We start from the raw sequence: 19,178 nt of genomic DNA on the forward strand, positions 1-19,178 counted from the left end.
TGGACTTGGTTTGAAATGAAATGTATTATGCAAACAACAATAAATGTATAGTACTAAAGTTTCCCTTGTGTAATTTGTAAGGCATACTGGTAAAGTAACTCCATGTGAAATGTCAAAAGACAGAAAAGGGGTAGGTATAAGTACAGCTTAATTTTATTTAATCATACATTGTATATCTTATCAATTATTGTACTGATGTTTGTTCATTGCCCATGTTTAACATGGTTACACATTATATATAATTATACATTATATAATATGTGAGGTATATATGTATATATGTACAATGGTTTCAATTTAATAATGAAATGATTTCAGGATAAATTATATAAAACGATGCTTTTTCATTAACCAATTAGAATATATTCATGACGTATTTCAGGGTTGAAATGAAAAAGGACATTTAATCTTTATATTTATTTCATTCTAATTTTATAATTTTTACAATTTTTTTTTTGTAAAAAATTGATTTGAAGAATTTAAAAACTACAGTACGAGAACTCTACGGTTCCGGAAACGTCGCTGAGACTGAATCAAACAACTACACCGCCCAAAATGCATCACTGTCGGAAAGTGACGTCGTCATTCACGTCGCGCCAGGCTGAGAAAAAAGGCGGTGTTGCGCATGCGCGGCATTTATGTTGTTGTTTGTGGCGGTAAGATGGCGGCGCTCGGAGACACCTCAGCTCCGGGGGTGAACGGGTTAATACAACAATTCACAGCAATAACAGGTAAAAATAACATTTAATGTGGACATTAATTTGAAAGATAATATCAGCTAACTATGCGGGAACAGTCACATTCTCGGACAAACCGGTAAATCACCACGCAGTTAAGAAAATGGACGTTAAATATCGCTTGTGTCCCTCCGCTGTCAGTGCTTTGCAGAAGGAAAAAAACACATCCTGTGTTAACTGGCTTTCTACAACTGAAAACCCCAGTAAATGGACCAGTGTGAAACTTAACACAACTTCACATTCATTGTGGTTTGTGTATATCACTATAAGTTGTCTATCGTAGGCAGAGAGCTGCTTTTTGCCACTTCAGACATCAGCCTGTTGTGTGTAAATGTGCAATGGAGGTCGGCTTGGCCAACAGTGGCTTTCTTCCTCAGTATGTTGCGCTTCTGGCATCTCCAGTGTGGTTACGGTGGTTAAAACCCAAGCGCCTTCACTTGTTTTCTACAGCCGACGACACGTCAACACTGCCATAGTTTTGTTTGCTTATCTGCACACGATTAAATAAAAGTGTAAAGTTATTTCACGTTGAGTGGGAAGACATTCAGGAGGCTACCGCTCGAGCCTGCAAGACTCAAACGGACATGCGCAGTAGGAACGGAAGTAGCGTTTGTGCACTTAAACTCTACCCACCGTGATACAAATGTTAAATACATTTGCTACCGCACCGTAAGCACCTTCGACAATGTTTTCCATTGCTCCTCCACTGTTTAAATGCCTGGTGCCTTAAGGAAGTTTCTCAATATTCCCTCCACTAGGAGCTACAGAGAGCGTTGGAAAGCATATGTTAGAAGCATGCAACAACAACCTGGAGATGGCAGTGACAATGTTTTTAGATGGAGGAGTGGTGGCAGAGGAGCCAAGCACCAGTTCTGGATCTGCAGCATCGAGCAGCAGAGTCCCACCTTCAGAGTAAGTGCTCATTGTCAAAACAGTTATTGACCGTGGGCCCATCAGGTGACCCCGGTTGGAATCTTTGTGGCGCTTGCATGTTCTCACTGTGCCTGTGTGGGTTTTGTCCACATACCTCCTCCTGCATTCCAATAACATGCATATCAGGCTAATTGGAGACTCTAAAGTGTCCACTGGTGTCAATGTGCTTGTCTGTAAGTGCCCTGTAATTGAATGACAACCAGTCTGGGGTGTACCCCGCCTCTCACACAAAGTCAGCTGAGGGAGTGATTAATACCGTCTATGTTGTGTGACATCACAGCGAAGTACGAGCACCCATTCCCCAGAAGCAGGACATTCTTGTGGAACCAGAGCCACTCTTTGGAGGTATTGTATCTTTTATCACACCACATACAACCACTGATCGCAATCATGTATAGACATTGCTGTGTCTGTTTAACACACACAGTGCCAAAGCGGAGGAGACCGGCCCGTTCTATATTTGACGGCTTCAGAGACTTCCAAACAGAAACAAGTGAGTATGTTGTTTGGATTTGGAAATGAAACTAGACAGTACCCTTAGTATAGAGGAACCTTGGTTAACGTCCACTCTGGTTAGTGTGTTTTTCAGCTTGAGCACATTTTCCGGTTAGCGTACAATATGGTGCACGCCTTGCTGTGATGTTAATGCACTGCTTGAATCCAACTGTCTTCTTAATACATTTTTTATGAGAAAACATCCCTGTTAGCTGAGCTTTCCACTACATGGAAACAAGAGCTGGAAATCAGCTGCAAAAATAGTGTCTGTTTAGCTAAGAGTCAGACCTTTTGGAATGGATTAATTATGCTAACCAAGGTTCCATTGTTGTAGAGAAAGCCCACTGTCTGCTGATATTTCAACCTGTGTGTTACTAGATTTCTTTCCCCTTCTCTCTTTGCCCCTTTTCAGTCCGCCAAGAACAAGAGCTGCGTAACGGTGGAACAGTGGACAAGAAGCTGAGCACCCTGGCAGACCTTTTTCGTCCTCCCATTGAGTTGATGCACAAAGGCAGCTTTGAGACAGTGAGGAGATGTTAACCACACACACACACAGGCAAACCTGCGCAAAATGCCTGATTCTGATTCTGCCAGGTCTTTACTGAGAGGAAACCTGGTCTGTTTTAAGAGGATATAATGAGCTATATCAACATTCTCAAATTTGAGGGAAAAACACCTCACAAGTCACACAAAACATTGGCGTCTTCATGAATGACACACTTTCGCTTTGGCCTTTTTTTAAAGGTGCCATAAATTCATGAATTATAGCCCAGGAGACAGTTCATTACTGCACATCATGGGATACACCTATGCCGCCTACAAAGACTGCTATTATAAAACCTCCAACAAGGTTTTATGTTTTTATAGACATGCTGTAAGCATGTAGTAACAGATACATTCATGGTATCATGTAATAATGGTCGCTAGCAGGTGTTGTATGACAAGGTGTCAGTATCCCAGTAACGTAGTTCAATCAGCATAACAATGTTAATCATAATAATAATAACAAAGTCGCTCTCGCTTTGTTAATATTCACATTATATATAATGGGAGCATTGTTGGTGCTTTTTGGAGTCTTTTTCAGAAGGCTTTATCGGCGGCCTAAGTGTTTGTCACTGTGTGCAGTAATGAGCTGTTTTTATCTGTTTTATATCTTTAGAATGCACCGAAAAGAGAAAGATGTGTTCATGTCTCACATAAGATTGGTGGGCAAAAGTTAAAGAAAATGTAATTTGGAGTTGAATACAGTCCCTTTTAATTTCAATGTTTCAATTAGCCATAAAAGTGGCCTATTCGTGTTCCAAATAAGCTAAATTTTGCTACATAATCTCTCTCCCTGTTGTGTTGTTACGGTCTCTTACAGGCAAAAGATTGTGGTCAACTGGAGAACAAGTGGCTTATGATCAACATTCAGAACGTACAAGACTTTGCATGCCAGTGCCTGAACAGAGACGTTTGGAGCAATGATGCGGTCAAAACCATCATTAGAGAACACTTTATATTCTGGCAGGTAGGCAACTTTACCCCTGACAGTCATTTAAGATTACAAGTAGTTTATTAGAATTAGCTGGTTGCTTCGTTGTGGTACCAGAGATAAGGCTGTGCATCTGTCAAATGGAAGCAAAACAATGTGAATACAATGTAACACACTTTGTCCCCATGTTTTTACAGGTATATCATGACAGTGAAGAGGGGCAGCGATACATTCAGTTCTATAAACTCAACAAGTTTCCATACATTTCCATTTTAGATCCACGCACAGGTGAGTGTGCTGTGAGCCACTTCATGATGTACCTGCACCATCTATGACAAAACATATAAATATACACATGGGAATATTAATCTAATATAATAATGCTCAGATTTGATTGACTCTCTCATATGGTCAGTGTGTGTAACTCCTACCGCACAGTCAGTTTTTAACCAGTCTGCGGTGTCTATGTGTTCAACCCCTGCAGGTCAAAAAATGGTGGAGTGGAACCAGCTGGATGTGGCATCCTTCTTGGAGCAGGCCACTGGCTTCTTGGCGGAGCATGGACAACTGGATGGTCCATCCTGCCGAGCACCACCCGCCAAACGGGCTCGCTCTGTGGGTCTCTCATCTCACGTGTCACTTCAAATAGTCTTGTGTATCAATACCTTCCATGATAGATACCTTCTCAGAGATGACATATTTATTCAAGTTATCTTATTAATTTGCAAGACTACTCATTGAGAATCTGTGTTTAGTTTGGTCAGTATCCCTCTGTTTAGTTTGCCCCCCCCCTCCCCAAACCCCCACCCTTGCTATTGTTCTTCTGTGATTTGTTTTTAACAGCTGCAGTCTTGTTTTCTGTTCTAGGAGAGCCTGATCGATGCCAGCGAAGATAGCCAGCTGGAGGCCGCCATCCGAGCCTCTCTACAGGAAACCCACTATGAGTCCTCACATGTCCCCGAGGTCCCCGATTCTCCCAGGTCAGATGACGACTCGGACGCCGAGCCCTTTTCCGACAGCGAGGGCCCCATCTCCGTCGACGGCTCGGACAGTGAATTGCCAGAACTGCAGAAAGAGAAAAGTTCCACCGGCAAACAGCCTTCCTCTGTCGCTTCGGCAGCCCCACATCGTCTTCATCCCGATAGTACGTCTTCTTGCCACAGAAAATCACCATTTAAAGAAAACAATCACAGTCACAAGAAAGAGGAGAGCAAAAAGAACCATTTAGAGCCCATGCTCGGTGGGCCCCGTCAGCCGCACCCTGATGCATGTTCTGGGCGGAACTTGTGTGCAGTTGAGCCACCGAAGACCTGTGAAGCAGACTGTCCTGATGACAATGGTACGGCAATGTGGAAAATAATGATGAGCCAAGGGCCTAATAATCGAAAAGTGTATGACCACATGTACCGCCATGTTTGTGTGCTTGTCAAACACAGGTCCCAAGGCCAGATTGATGCTCCGATACCCAGATGGACAAAGAGAGCAAATATCCTTGTCTTCTCAAGCAAAACTTATGGTAAGGAAAAACATATTCCTTCCATCCTATCCTGGATGCAAAGCTGAGTACACCCCTCCCATTTGCCAACCATTTTTATTATGTATTCTCAAGGGACAATACTATAGAAGTGAAACTTGGAGATAATGTACAGTAATCAGTGTGTAGCTGTACAGATTTACACGCCACTGAAAATGAATCAACGCACAGCTATTATTGTCTAAATAGCTGACAACACAAATGAATACATCTCACAGTGAACATGTCCAACGTGTCAATATTACTGTGAGCACCATTGTCGCTACATAGCACTGCCTTAATCCTCTTGGGAATGGAACTCACCAGAGTGCACAGCTCGTTACTGGAACGCTCTTCCGCTCCACGTTGGACAACTGCCATGCAGCCCAGTTCCAGGAATCCGGTGACCCAACTTCTGAATGTCAGTCATAGTATAGTCATAGTATGTCAATGTCATGCCCCCACCACACCCCCCATGAACCGCAGCTCCCCAGTGCCGACAGCACTTATGCAGCCCCAGACCATGATGCGACCACCAAATTATCTTGCTATTCCCTTAGCTCGCCCGCTATTAATTCGGTAATGGCTGTTGCTTGCTGCTTTCAAGCTATACTATTAAACAAGCTGTACGCTGACTAGTCTAAAGTATAACCATGTTTAATTTCTTTAGCATTATCCCTTAAGATATACTGAATAAAATGTTGAAATGTGAGGGGTGTACTATACTAGTACTATATTTCCTCAAAAGACACAATCTCACATTCGCTACTCCATCCCTTCAAGGCGCTGGTAAGACATGTGCAGTCCAAGGGATACCCCAATGAACGCTTTGAACTCGTAACCAACTTCCCCCGGAGGAAGCTTACCCACCTGGACTATGACATCACGCTGCAGGAGGCGGGCCTATGTCCGCAGGAGACTGTATTTGTGCAGGAGAGGAACTAGCCCTGACGGACACGCTTTCACCAATGATGCGGGACGCTTTTGGCTGATATAAAGAGGGGCTGGACTGGGTTAGTGGAGGCTATGATTGGACTCCTTTCTTCCCATCATCCCACATCGCTTGAGTTTTGACATCTCTACTGACATCACTTTGGCCAGTACACTCTAATGGATGCCCGCACTCTTAAATTTCAGTGTATATCCTCTTCTGGTTTCGAGGCTCATCAGGATAGAATGACCATACAATAGCTCATATTCCAATAAAACCTTAATTCACGAGGCAGCAGGAACTTTTACCTTACAGAGAGGACACTAAACGTCAGAGTTATTTTCTAGTCGCTCTCTCTTGTGTCGTTCAATTTGGATCCAACCTTACGCTCTCACATTTTTGAAACATCAGGAACACAACAAGTCTACGTTTCAGATATGTGCGGCAATTCTAAGATCACCTTTTTACTCAAGTTTGTATTGGTCCATTGCAGACTAATGGATTGTTTTTGGAAACCCAACTTTTGATACAGAACGATTGAAGGCTGGTGCATAGCTCATCAGTTGGACCTTTGCTGTACAGAGATGGCTTCAAGAAAGACTCATGTTATGCTGTTAGACATTGTTTTTTTCTTTGTCTTTTATTTTTTATATGCTGCCAAGAAAATATGCCGATGATAAAATATAACCACCAAGTGAGCATTTGTTTGTTTTGTCTTCTTTAGGGTTATATACTGCTGATCAAAATTTTAAAACCCGGTTGAAAAATTGCAAGAATTTACATTTTGCACTGTTGGATCTTAAGCAGGTGCTAAGTAGCATTTCAAAATGCAAAAAGACGAAATAACAGTGAGACAAATAGCTTGTTGAAACAGAATGATCATTGGCCCAATTGAAGGTTGTTACTGGTCCCGCGTGCAGTCCAATAACCATCAGATGGCATCTTTTTAAGAACAAAAAAAACATCCTCAAAGGCCTTGTTTCCTTCAATACCACAAAACTTCACCACCTGGAGCGACATTCCCACTATTCTCTCCTGGAAACACTGGCATCAAGAATGCCCATACCAAATTTTGAGGTGATTAACAAGAATGGTGCAGCTACTCATTACTGAGTCCATTTTCCACTTCCATTTTCTATGCAGCTTGACCCTCCTTTTTTGACATTTTTATTTCTATTTTAAGGAGGTGTGGAGTTTTTTTAAGCTATGCTGTTAAACTTTTGGTCAGCTGAAAGAATTCTGCCACTTTCTGAAATGAAACATTGACGCCATCACTGTATGTCAGTTTTATACAAGTCCTCATAAGGACACTAGGGGGCAGAAGTGTCTCTAAAAAGCACTAATGTACCTTAAAATAATTTTTGAACTTTTTTTTTTAATTGTTGAAAGATGCGCAATATTCCTTAATTCCTCTTAATTCTTCTTTGTTGTTCCAAGCAATCAAACTACACTTGACAGAAGCAAATGATGCATTTGTGCACATAGCTTTCTAGTGATTTTGATCAATAATTTCTTGTGCAGGTTTATTATTCATTCCTATTCCAAAGTGCTAAAGAGCACTCGCAGCTGTACAAATAGAAGGCTCACTCCCCCTTGCTGTGCAGATATAACAGTTCATAAGGTTTGTGTGTGTAGTGGAACAAAGGGTGCTGGAGGCCAAATGTGCTAACTAAGACATCACCAGCCAGCGTCATCATAAAACAACCTCTATACTCACCATTGAAATACATAACATGGACAAGCTCTAATAGTATTTTTAGGCAATTTCAAGTCTCACGATACAGTATTGCCCATCACTGCCTGGCAACCCGGTCTAGTGGTTAGCGCGCAGACCTCACAGCTAGGAGACCAGGGTTCAATTCCACCCTCGGCCATCTCTGTGTGGAGTTTGCATGTTCTCCCCGTGCATGTGTGGGTTTTCTCCGGGTACTCCGGTTTCCTCCCACATTCCCAAAACATGCTAGGTTAATTGGTGACTCCAAATTGTCCATAGGTATGAATGTGAGTGTGAATGGTTGTTTGTCTATATGTGCCCTGTGATTGGCTGGCGACCAGTCCAGGGTCCACCTCTCGCCCAAAGACAGCAGGGATAGGCTCCAGCATACCCACGACCCTAGTGAGGATAAGCGGCATAGAAAACAGATGGCTGGATGTAATGTTGCCACAAAAACAGCTACACATGTCGACAGCTGGGATAGGCTCCAGCACCCCCGTGACCCTCATGGGGAAAAACCGGTAGAAAATGAATGAATGAATGAATGCCTGGTGACCAGTCCAAGGTGTACCCTACCTCTCGCCCCAAGTCAGCTGGGATAGGCTCCAGCACACCCTGCAAACCTAGTGAGGATAATCGGTATAGAAAATGAATGGATGGATACTGTATTAAAAGTGTTGTTGGCAGAGCTGTATTTTAAGATGTGTAGAAAAGCCTGTTTTTTTTCTTTTCTTTTTTTCGCGTGGTGGGCTTCTCAAACTAGGGACAGGTCAGAGTCGGTATTTCCCTGAGGGAGAAGAGTTCAAAAAGTATGAGCGCCTCTTCAATGAAAAATGAGGGAGATGATGGTTTGGTGCTCATCAACAGGTTCCAGGAAGACATATATTACTGTTAGAAGATCATTCAAACAACAGGGGACCTTTTAAGTAGGGTGACAATATTTTGCTGCCAGGACGCTAGGCCATGCACCTCAAATGATACTCGCAGTACCTTCTCATTTCAATACATTTAATCTATGGCCCCCAACACATTCAGGTAGGTTTCTCAGAGGTTACTCAACATGTTTTATTAGGCCCTTTAGGACCTTTGGTCGCCTGCTTAAAGACACACACGTCCTGTATGAATGTACAACGTTAATCAACACGTAATTCAAACACAATGTTACTGAGACAATGATGACACAGCAGGAGTCAGGCGAGTGTGTCACATCATCACGTACAGACTGTTTACACAATCACTGGTCACCTCTAAATCAATCTTCTGTTGGCATTGCAAACTTCTGAGCTGCTGCTGTTAAAATGAAAACCAAAATCAAGCACTGTTGCCGTTCAGAACTCCAATAAGTAATAATGTCGCATTAAATGAACTTGAAAGGTCAGGAAAGAGAGTCCGGAACCCTCAAGACTGGGTCCACGGGTTGTCCGTTGCATAAGCAGAGTGTTGACCCCGGCGTGTCATTTTGCTTTTTGGCTGGTTCTCTGAATGATGTCAATGGAAGTTAATCTTTAGCGGGGGTCCAGCCCCGCTGATTCTTTTGCACAAGGTTCAGGTTTGCTCAACATTGGAACATTGCTACCACGTTTGGGTGTCTGGTTTGATAACCTGTTCAGTATCTATTCTGGGATGGGATGAAAGCACTCCAAAGTTGAGGCGTGGCTTAGAAATAAATGTCCATCAAGGCGCCCCTATGGGTTATGCTCAAAATGCTGTAGAACAGGGGTCTCAAACATGCGGCCCGTGGGCCAACTTTTGGCTAAACACCTGAAAGTTACAGTGAGTGTTTAGTTGAGGAGCTACTTACACAAATACAGATAAAGAGGCTGTACCATCCATAAACTAGTTTTGTTGTCGTGACTTTTTAATGTCGTCTCTAAAACTATAGAACAGGGGGTCTAAACTTTTTCCACTGGGGGTTGCATACTGAAGATGAAGGGGTGCAGGGTTGTGCTTTGATATTTCATATTTGATATCTGTTATGTTATGTCCCCCCGCGACCCTCGTGAGGAAAAGCGGTAGAAAATGAATGAATGAATGAATGAATGAATGAATGAATGTTATGTTTATATAACTTTTTTATGTAACTTTAAAGGTTTTGAATGGATTTGGATGAAATATCCTGGAATTGTTGGAAAAAGGATATGGAAGAACTGATGAAATTTTGGGGGTTTTCCGAAATCCATAATTCAAAATGCCTTTGATCTAAAGAGTTGTACCTACTTCCATATTTCTCAACCGATAAACATGTATATATGTATAAACATTTGGCACTATTATGCTATGTTTGCATGCTAATGTTAGCATGTTAGGATTGCTAGCATTGCTATCGAGCTAATTATATAGATAAAATAAATGTAGGAGTAATATTTATGTCACAATGCAAACAATGGTAATCTAAACATGTAGATAAAATAAATGTAGAATGAATATTTATGGTGTATTTTCTCAAAAGTACAAAGACAAAGCATTGTTTTATTACTAGCACCAACATTTTAGATTCTCTTTGTATTATGGTTTTTTCCTTAATTTTTGGTGAATTTTTGGGGTTTCTAAAATGAGTCCTGAGCCACAAATGGCTTCCGGGCCGCACTTTGGACACCCCTGCTCTACAATAGACAAACAAAACAACATGGATTAAAACTAGTCATATTGTCATAGATCCGATTTCTAATTCAGTATGAAAAGCAAAAAAAAAAAAGCAATATTACACATGCAGTCTGCTGAAAAGACCCAAAACATGATTGATGTGACAGCTCAAGACTGGATCAAAGATAAGTGACCAAGTTTTTTGTCAGCGCTTGCACAGACAAATCTAAAAGATAGAAGCAAAGACTGCACACCTCCAAAATATCAACATGGTGTACAGGTCTAGGGGTGTCATGTCATGGCTGAACACACCAAATAGAATAAAACAATGATATTTTAAGGAGGCTAATTCAGTGATGAAAAGCCTCTGAGCATAGAGATGATTGCCTCTAATCCATTTTAAAAAATGACTGAAACGACACCTCTGTCCTCGATAAGGAAGTCAATTACTATTTCATCCGGGTTAAGTGGTGCATATTATTGGAATTACAGAGCAAAATATTCCAGTGCTGCAGGCGGCATCATTGTGATATTTCAGAAAAAGGGAAGTGTTATTAGTTCAATTTATAAAGCAACTTCAACCTTTTGCTCTTTTCTTGGGTAATGTTGACTCGGTAAACACACTGATATGACAGGGAGAGAAAATCATTGGTAGCAGTCAAACAAGCGCTCTTCACATGACAAATTGGATTAATTTTTTTGTATTATGATTTGTTGTTGTAGCAACTATCAAAGCTACTCAATAACACTTAACACATACAAATAAAGGATTCATATAAGACAGTTGAAATATTTACTCAGTCATGAAAACCCATTTGATCACATTGATTTCCATCAAAAGAGATCAATAAAGTACTTCATCTAATTAGCTGGTTTAATGTCGCTATGACGTAATGAATACATTAAAAAGGTTTGAAACATTGTATTCATTCTGGCACGATTAAGTCTCCAATCAATCCAATCAATTAAAAAATAAATGTAATCAAATGCTGTACTGCAGTATCAATCAATTATGATTATTATTTTTTATCTATGATCAAAATAGCTGTTAATTAATTAATTTAACTATTACATTCATTGGAAAAGGCTCCAATCAAACAAACAAAAAATCAATGTAATCAAATTATTAGACATGTGTAGTAATGAGGTGTTGTGTATGCATGTATTTGTGTATATATATGTATGTATATATATGTGTGTATGTATATGTATGACTATGTGTATGTATGCTGCATGTATATATGTGTGTGTATGTATATGTGTGTACATATATGTAAGTATATAAATAGATATTGTAAGTGTATATGTGAGAAACATTAATGTAACATAGTATGCATGTCTGAAATAAATTAAGAAGAAAGAAAAGAGTAAATAAATAAAATGTTGTTTTGAAGACAAAGGGCCATTGATCATGCCAATGAATTAGAATGTGAAAGTGAAATTTTGATATAGAAATATAATATATATTATTTGGGGTCAAAGATTGTGAATTTCCATCATGAGGACATTTTGTGTACTAAGCACACAAAGGCCCACGCACACACTAAGTTGGGAAATTTGAGCAAATTATGCATCTTTTTTTTTTTTTTTTAACTCCAGAGTTTTGCTATAAAAGGCCGCACTGGCTGCAGCTCATTCTGCTGACCTGGAGACCTTCCACCATGAAGCACCTCCTCTTTCTCCTGCTCTCCTGCCTGGGTAATCTGCCAATCTCCAATCTCCTGGCTGCAATCTAGACAAATACACGTTGTTGTGCACGCTTGATGAGTTTCTCTTCTCCATGCGTCTCCATGGGCAGCTGCAGTAAGGTCAGCCCCAGCTGACACGGACCACGTGAGGTGGTGCGTCAAGTCTGACAAAGAGTACCAGAAATGTTTGGACCTCGCAGCCAAGGCGCCGGTGTTCTCCTGTGTGAAGAAGACCAACTCACTGGATTGCATCATTGCTATTCATGTGAGTTGTCATTGCGCACAATGCAGTATACATTCACTCATTTATTTTCTACCGCTTATCCTCACGAGGGTCGCGGGGGTGTGCATGTTAAAAAAAAAAAAAGTTTACTCACCAAGTGTCAATCAATTCAATGTCCTGACGTCTGGGGAAAATGGCGGCTACTTGAGCTCCGTTTCACCGTCCGCACTTCCGTATACTTAATATTATCAGTGCGTAAGTGTGCTCCATTGTGGGCTATGTTCCAAATTACACGCTTTAAATGGCACTTAAATATGTATACTACGTACTTAGCTCCCGAGGGCGCGAATTTTGACAGTATAGGACTGTCCCAAATCGATGAAGGGGCACTTTCTTGAAATGATGGCATACTTCATCTTCTCTCCTTACACTCTAAAAAGTAATTCAGAGTATCTGTTGACACCACTTGATTTTATACATGAATGCAATGTAAAAAAAATGTAATTGTTTTAGATAAACTTTCTAAGTTGCTAATTTTTTTTTAAGTTATGTTCAAATAATAATGTTGGCTATTACATGAACTTACTGCTACTTAAAAAGTTGTGTGCATTATTATAATTAAGTAGACAACAAATTAAACTACTTTGAATAAAATGATGAAGTCAGTTGACTTAACATATTTCTTTGAGTTACAAACTTAAAAACTTGTCCCTATGACAACAATTATTCAGTAAGCATTGCTTAAAATATGCTTTGAGTGAAGAGGAAAAGCTAATTTGTGCAATGCAATATTGTTTGTTGGTTCAAAGCAATTTCAAATTAAGTTGTCAACTAAGAAAGACTAATGGAAACTGTTGCGTTGATTTTTTTTGTTGTTGAGGCTAAACGTTGATTTTTTTGGAGTGTAATTGTGAATTGCAAACACAAAACACAGGAGTACTCCGCTGTCTATAAGGTGCTACTGCAAAAACACTAGTCAAAGAGTGTGACAGTAATACTCTAATGTTTTCAGGAATCTGATACAAAAATAGCAGTTTAGCTAAACATCAGGGTTCTCTGACAGGCTGGTAATGCCGATGCAATCACATTGGATGGAGGAGACATCTACACCGCTGGGCTGAAGAACTACAAACTGCATCCCATTATTGCTGAGAACTATGGCCCCAGTAAGATAATTCTGCTATTCATTAGACGGCGGCAATATGGAGATATTTTCAATGTATGGTTTTACCAACTTCTCTTTTGTTCAGCATCAGAGGGCTGTTACTACGCTGTGGCTGTGGTTAAGAAGGGCACAGGATTTGGTATCAGAGACTTGGAACAGAAGCGATCCTGCCACACCGGTTTTGGAAAATCTGCCGGCTGGAACATTCCCATTGGAACGCTGGTGTCGATGGATATACTGAAGTGGCGTGGCATTGAGGACAAATCAATTGAGGAGGGTGAGTGACATGTTAGGCCATCTTGTACATGATAGACTAACAGATGTGGACCTTTGCAAAACGTGTGCGTTCACTCGTTTGGTTCGGTGAAAAGGAACTCTGGTGTGTTTACATGCTTGTATAGTTCCTTTGGTCAAGTTTGAACACAATATCTGCACTTTAGTGTGCCCCAAACAAGAGGACAGACTGCTTCCGATGTGTCTTTGGCTGCCCAAACAAGTACTTTATGCATATTTGTATTAATTACAGAACCTTTGGTCCCATGACAAAAATCCCAGTGTGAACGCTAGGCAAACTGCACCAAAGTGCAAGATATTACATTTCTTTTTGGATCCCGTAGCCTCAAGGTTTTTTTTTGTATTTTTTTAATCTTTGCAGCGGTGGCTAGCTTCTTCTCTAAAAGCTGCGCCCCTGGAGCGTCGTACGCCGCCCTGTGTAAAGGCTGCAAGGGAGACTGTTCGCGGTCCCACAAAGAGCCTTTCTATGACTACAGTGGTGCCTTCCAGTCAGTTTGCAATCATCTCTCTTCAACCATGATGCTGCATTATATGGCCATGAACAAAATAATTGTCTTTTACTAGGTGCTTGGTCGAAGATGCCGGAGATGTTGCTTTTGTGAAACATCTGACTGTGCCAGGTAAGTTCCAAAGGATTATTTGATTGTATATAAAAAAATTGCACTGTTCCTACAGATTTGACATTTCAAAATTCCATGCTCTTATTTTTTTTTATTTTTTCTAAATTAAAAATCAATACAGTGGATGTATAGATGGAGTACTGTGTCTTATTTGCAGTTAGTGAAAAGGCCAACTATGAGCTGCTGTGCCTTGACAACACCAGGGCGCCCATAGATAGTTTCAAAACATGTCACCTGGCCAGAGTACCAGCTCACGCCATTGTCACCCGCAAGGACCCAGAGCTGGCTGACTTGATCTGGAGAAGCCTCAATGCAGTGCGGGTAAGATGTGTATACTTTTTTTTTTTTTTAATCCATGTTATCCTAATTTTTAGGAAATGCAATCCTTTGCACTATTTGAGCTATGTATACGATCATGTAACTGAAGCATAAACTTCTAGTTTCCATCTTCTATGTATGTATATATATATGTGTATGTATATGTGTGTGCGCGCGCCGCTTAATACTCACGGGGGTATGCTTGAGCCTATTCCAGCTGACTTTAGGCGAGAGGTGGGGTACCCTGGACTTGTCGCCAACCAATCACAGGGCACATATAGACAAACAACCATTCACACTCGCATTCAATTTGGGGTCGCCAATTAACCTAGCATGTTTTTGGAATGTGTGAGGTAACGGAGTATCCGGAGAAAACCCATGCATGCACGGGGAGAACATGCAAACTCCACACAGAGATGACCATGCGGAGATTCCAACCCAGATGTTCTGACTTTGTGGCCTACATGCTAACCACTCGGCCCCTATATTGAACAATCATTTGTTTGGTATCGTTCCTCTGTATAGTAAAAGTAGTAATATTTTAGTGTCCAGATCTTATTCAAATTCCATTATTTATGGTCTGTGTGGTTTAAACCTTCCAATTTCATATGGTCTTGTTCAGCAACCCTTTTTTTTTTTCTTCTTGATTTTAAAGAAAGAGGACTTCAATCTGTTCTCCTCTGAGGCATACGCGCCTGCCAAGAACCTGATGTTTAAAGATTCTACTGTGAACCTTGTCCAGCTGCCTGCCAACACAAACTCCTTTATGTATTTGGGTGCCACGTACACCGGCACAGTGCGCTCGCTGACAAAAGGTAATAACAGCATACACACTAACATATGAGGCAAGCACTAACTTCTTTTTTTTTTTTTTTTTTTTTTGTTCCTTGACCTCTCAGAGGTCAGTATGGCAGACACTTCCGGCGCCATCACATGGTGTGCTGTGGGTGCCGCTGCAACAAGCAAATGTGACAAATGGAGTTTTCACCCTTTGGCGGATGAAGACAACAAAATTGTTTGCCAGGAAGGCGCCACAGTTGAAGCATGCTTGAAAATGATCATGGTAAAAATCCAGTGTCACTATGTTCCTTTTTAATTTTTTTTTTTTTCCAGTGTTACCTTTTTAATTTTTCATTGTAGCGCAAAGAGGCTGATGCGATGGCGATTGACGGAGGAGAGGTGTACACAGCTGGAAAGTGCGGTTTGGTTCCAGCCATGGTGGAGCAGTACGATGAAGGTAGGACATTGTAGTGCCCCTATTGGTGGTTCTAAAATAGTTTGGAATAGTCCTCCCTAGTTTTAGAGCTGTTAATTGGTTCCAAATGCGACCCCATGAATTTAATTTCCTCAATATAGGATTCAAAGGTAATAAATGCAATAATTTCCTAGTTGGCGAATAGAAACACTTTGACTTCTACATATAATTTTTAACATGAGCCCTGTAGAGATGAAATAACACCCCTATAGTCACCCCATACACAGGATTGCATCTTTTGTCAAATTTTATGTGCAGCGGTTTCAGAGAGTTGTCTTACACAAATACTGTATATTGCCAATTCTATTTTATATAATTTTTTTTTCTCTCTCCAGAAATGTGCAACAAAGCTGGAGGTAAGCATTTTGGTTCTGCTTGTAGCTCATGACTACTGAAGACAGCTGGACTAAAATGGAGACCTAATGTGAACACCTTCATATGCAAGAATTATATCATTAATATACAGCATTTTCACTCTCCTAATCCCCATTTTTCTTTTATGGTCTCAATGTAGCCTCAGCCTCCTCCTACTTTGCCGTTGCTGTGGTCAAGAAGGGCTCAGGAGTGACCTGGGAAAACCTGAGGGGGAAGAAGTCCTGCCACACTGGCTTTGGACGAACAGCTGGTTGGAACATCCCCATGGGTAAAATCCACAGACAGACTGGTGACTGTGACTTCAGTAAGTACTCATTTCATTTCAGTCATGTAAGCATGCACTGATCTGCCATTTTTGCATTGTGAATGCGCTCCAGTGGCTCCGGTCCAGAAACCGGAGGGTCGGGTGTTCGATCCTCGCTCGGTCGCTGTGCCCCTGGGCAAGGCACTTCACTGACCTTGCCTCCAGTGCTGCCCACACTGAATGTTTGGTGGTAGATGCAAATTGGCAGCCATCTTTGATTAAATGGATATTAATTAGTGGCTCAAAGGTTTTAAAAAAAAAAAAAAAAGATTTGAAATGAGAGCTGGCCTTCAACATAGTGCTGTGACTAATGAGCTCATACAAAAAAATTTGTTTGACTGTTAGAAAGCACCTAATTTTGCACGCATGAGTAAATTTATGCTTTCACGGATGAGTCTTCTGCTGGCGATGCAGTCCTTGAACACACCATGTGACTCAAATTTAATTGAACATTGATTCAGTGTGACCAGTTCTCAATCTTTCCTCATACTATTAGTAATGTGTTGCATCAAGTATTTCATGTATTCATGTGCCTCCCGCCCCTCTTCTCCCTCAGGCAAGTTCTTCAGTAGCGGCTGTGCCCCTGGAGCACCGGCCGACTCCCCGTTCTGTTCTCAGTGTGCCGGCAGTGGCAAAAGTGTGGCTGACGAGTTCAAGTGCAAAGCCAGTTCTGAGGAGAGATACTACGGTTATGCTGGGGCCTTTAGGTAGGATGGTGCATTTCAGCAGGGGGTGTCCAAAGAGTGGTCCGGGGGCAGTTTTGCAGCAAAATTTCTATTTTTAATTGTCCATTGGTATATTCTAAAAATGAATTGACTAATAGGGGTATCATGTGATTTTAAATGTAAGGATATTTATTTTACAGAATAGCCATTTTGTGGAAAGAGGGCACCTGTCAGACTGAGCTATCGCTACTGTGAATGATAATTTGCGTAATATGAAAGTGGCAGTGTGGAAGATGGGATTTAGAAGCGCACATCAAGTGCTTTACGCACTAATCCTTGCAATCCTGCCTGCACTCTGTGTTTCCAGCATCACCCGCTTGTGTCATGACATGCAAAAGTTCCAATTCTAAATTTGATCAAAGTTCTTGATTTTTGTCAAGTCAACTCAATCGCCTCCTTTCATTTTAGATGTCTTGTTGATGGCGCTGGTGATGTCGCCTTCATTAAACACACAACTGTTCAAGAAAACAGTGATGGTAAGAGCCTGTTGGGTTTTTTGTTTTTTTTTTTTTTTTTGAACATGAAACACCTGCCTGCCTCTTCCCGTCTTGCAGGAAATGGTCCAAAATGGGCTAGCGCTATCTCCAGCAGCGATTATGAACTAATCTGCCCCGGGAAGCAGTCCGTTCCAGTCACACAGTTTCAAGATTGTCACCTGGCAGCCACCCCAGCACATGCTGTTGTGACCCGTCCAGAGACCCGCAATGATGTCGTCCGCGTACTCCAGGACCAGCAGGTCTGGAATATTTTTATGAATGGAATATTTTCTTACGAATATAGAAAACATATATTTTCATTATGCTTAAAAGAACCAATTTATGACCTTCTAAATATGGTTTAGTAGAGCCCTCAAGACATAGTAACCGTTGCACTGCTGTTACCGGGGGGAAAAATAACATACAACAATAAAACGTCCAATTAACATTGTCCATAATGTAACTGGTGGTTTGGTTATTTTCAGGGATCTATAAAACCAAATTAAATCTAGTGTTATAATGTAAAACAGACAATGCTGCAGTTTCTTCAGTGAGACTACATTTTAATACTTTTGATTTTTTTTCTAGGCCAAGTTTGGTAGTGGCAGCACTGCCACTTTCAAAATGTTTAATTCGGAGGGGGGACAGAACCTTCTCTTCAAGGACTCTACAAAGTGTCTCCAAGAAGTTCCTGCTGGGTCCAGTTATGAGCAGTTCTTGGGAGCAGAGTACATGAATGCCATGAACTCACTGAGGCAGTGCAGTGACACCGCTTTAGGTTTGTAGTGTTCGACAATATAGAATTATGGTATGTAAGTGGATCCACTTCTTAATGATTTCTCCTTCCCTCACAGATTTGGAAAAACTGTGCGCTTCCCATAACTGTCAGTCAACAAACTAGATGGCTCTTCAGTTGACGCAAACTCCTGTTCCACCGCCACTGCATTGTGAATTTTCTTTCTGATCATGCTGTAGAACTGTTCACATGCAAATCAACAATCAAGCCAGCGAGCATATCCACGAATGCAACACATTACATGATACTGGATTATCATTTCTTTTCTAACATGTACCATATTTGACAAATAAAGTCCTTTCAATGCCATATGGATTCCTGTTTTGAAGCGTTATTAATTAAAATGGAATAAACAATAAGAACAAATTAAGTATTGGTTAAACAGACTGGACACAGAATTAGAAAATGCATTATAGCCTAATGAGATCAAATACCACTACTGTAGAGGAAAAATCCACCTTGAGAAAATGCTACCAAAAAGTAATTTGTATCTAATAGTTTATAGTGGATGCACAAACCCTATTCATAAAATATTGGAATTGACAAATCCAGTGCATTT

The 19,178-nt window shown here is 40.9% G+C and overlaps 2 protein-coding genes across 3 annotated transcripts; both read left to right on the top strand.

Moving 5' to 3' along the window:
• Positions 1-607: 607 nt before the first annotated feature.
• Positions 608-6,784, top strand: ubxn7 (UBX domain protein 7). 2 transcript variants are annotated; one of them, XM_058067161.1, is made up of 11 exons: positions 608-731; positions 1,496-1,649; positions 1,951-2,015; positions 2,098-2,163; positions 2,578-2,690; positions 3,529-3,675; positions 3,837-3,927; positions 4,124-4,254; positions 4,507-4,978; positions 5,076-5,155; positions 5,936-6,784. In XM_058067161.1, exons 1-11 carry the CDS (start codon positions 626-628, stop codon positions 6,095-6,097), a joined length of 1,587 nt encoding a protein of 528 aa, XP_057923144.1. In that variant the 5' UTR covers positions 608-625; the 3' UTR covers positions 6,098-6,784. The 2 variants fall into 2 exon arrangements, with proteins under 2 accessions (XP_057923144.1, XP_057923145.1); XM_058067162.1 differs by lacking the exon at positions 608-731 and adding an exon at positions 1,198-1,406.
• A 5,231-nt stretch (positions 6,785-12,015) lies between these two features.
• Positions 12,016-18,945, top strand: tfa (transferrin-a). Its single transcript, XM_058068422.1, has 17 exons — positions 12,016-12,078; positions 12,179-12,333; positions 13,355-13,457; positions 13,542-13,733; positions 14,112-14,238; positions 14,315-14,370; positions 14,528-14,691; positions 15,344-15,503; positions 15,588-15,751; positions 15,829-15,925; positions 16,279-16,299; positions 16,458-16,622; positions 17,179-17,329; positions 17,756-17,823; positions 17,902-18,083; positions 18,412-18,601; positions 18,678-18,945. The coding sequence occupies exons 1-17, from the start codon at positions 12,042-12,044 to the stop codon at positions 18,722-18,724; spliced, it is 2,079 nt and encodes a 692-aa protein (XP_057924405.1). The 5' UTR covers positions 12,016-12,041; the 3' UTR covers positions 18,725-18,945.
• Positions 18,946-19,178: the final 233 nt, after the last annotated feature.

Source organism: Doryrhamphus excisus, chromosome 3, assembly GCF_030265055.1.
Source record: "Doryrhamphus excisus isolate RoL2022-K1 chromosome 3, RoL_Dexc_1.0, whole genome shotgun sequence".
Taxonomy (NCBI): domain Eukaryota; kingdom Metazoa; phylum Chordata; class Actinopteri; order Syngnathiformes; family Syngnathidae; genus Doryrhamphus; species Doryrhamphus excisus.

Bases quoted from the DNA above. Each gene is read 5' to 3' on its own strand.
- ubxn7 (XM_058067161.1), top strand. From the start codon at position 626: ATGCGCGGCATTTATGTTGTTGTTTGTGGCGGTAAGATGGCGGCGCTC. The intron at 732-1,495 runs GTAAAAATAACA...TCCCTCCACTAG, and splicing joins ACAATTCACAGCAATAACAG to GAGCTACAGAGAGCGTTGGA. The intron at 4,979-5,075 runs GTACGGCAATGT...TGTCAAACACAG, and splicing joins AGACTGTCCTGATGACAATG to GTCCCAAGGCCAGATTGATG.
- tfa (XM_058068422.1), top strand. From the start codon at position 12,042: ATGAAGCACCTCCTCTTTCTCCTGCTCTCCTGCCTGG. The intron at 14,692-15,343 runs GTAAGATGTGTA...TTGATTTTAAAG, and splicing joins GAAGCCTCAATGCAGTGCGG to AAAGAGGACTTCAATCTGTT. The intron at 18,084-18,411 runs GTCTGGAATATT...TTTTTTTTCTAG, and splicing joins GCGTACTCCAGGACCAGCAG to GCCAAGTTTGGTAGTGGCAG.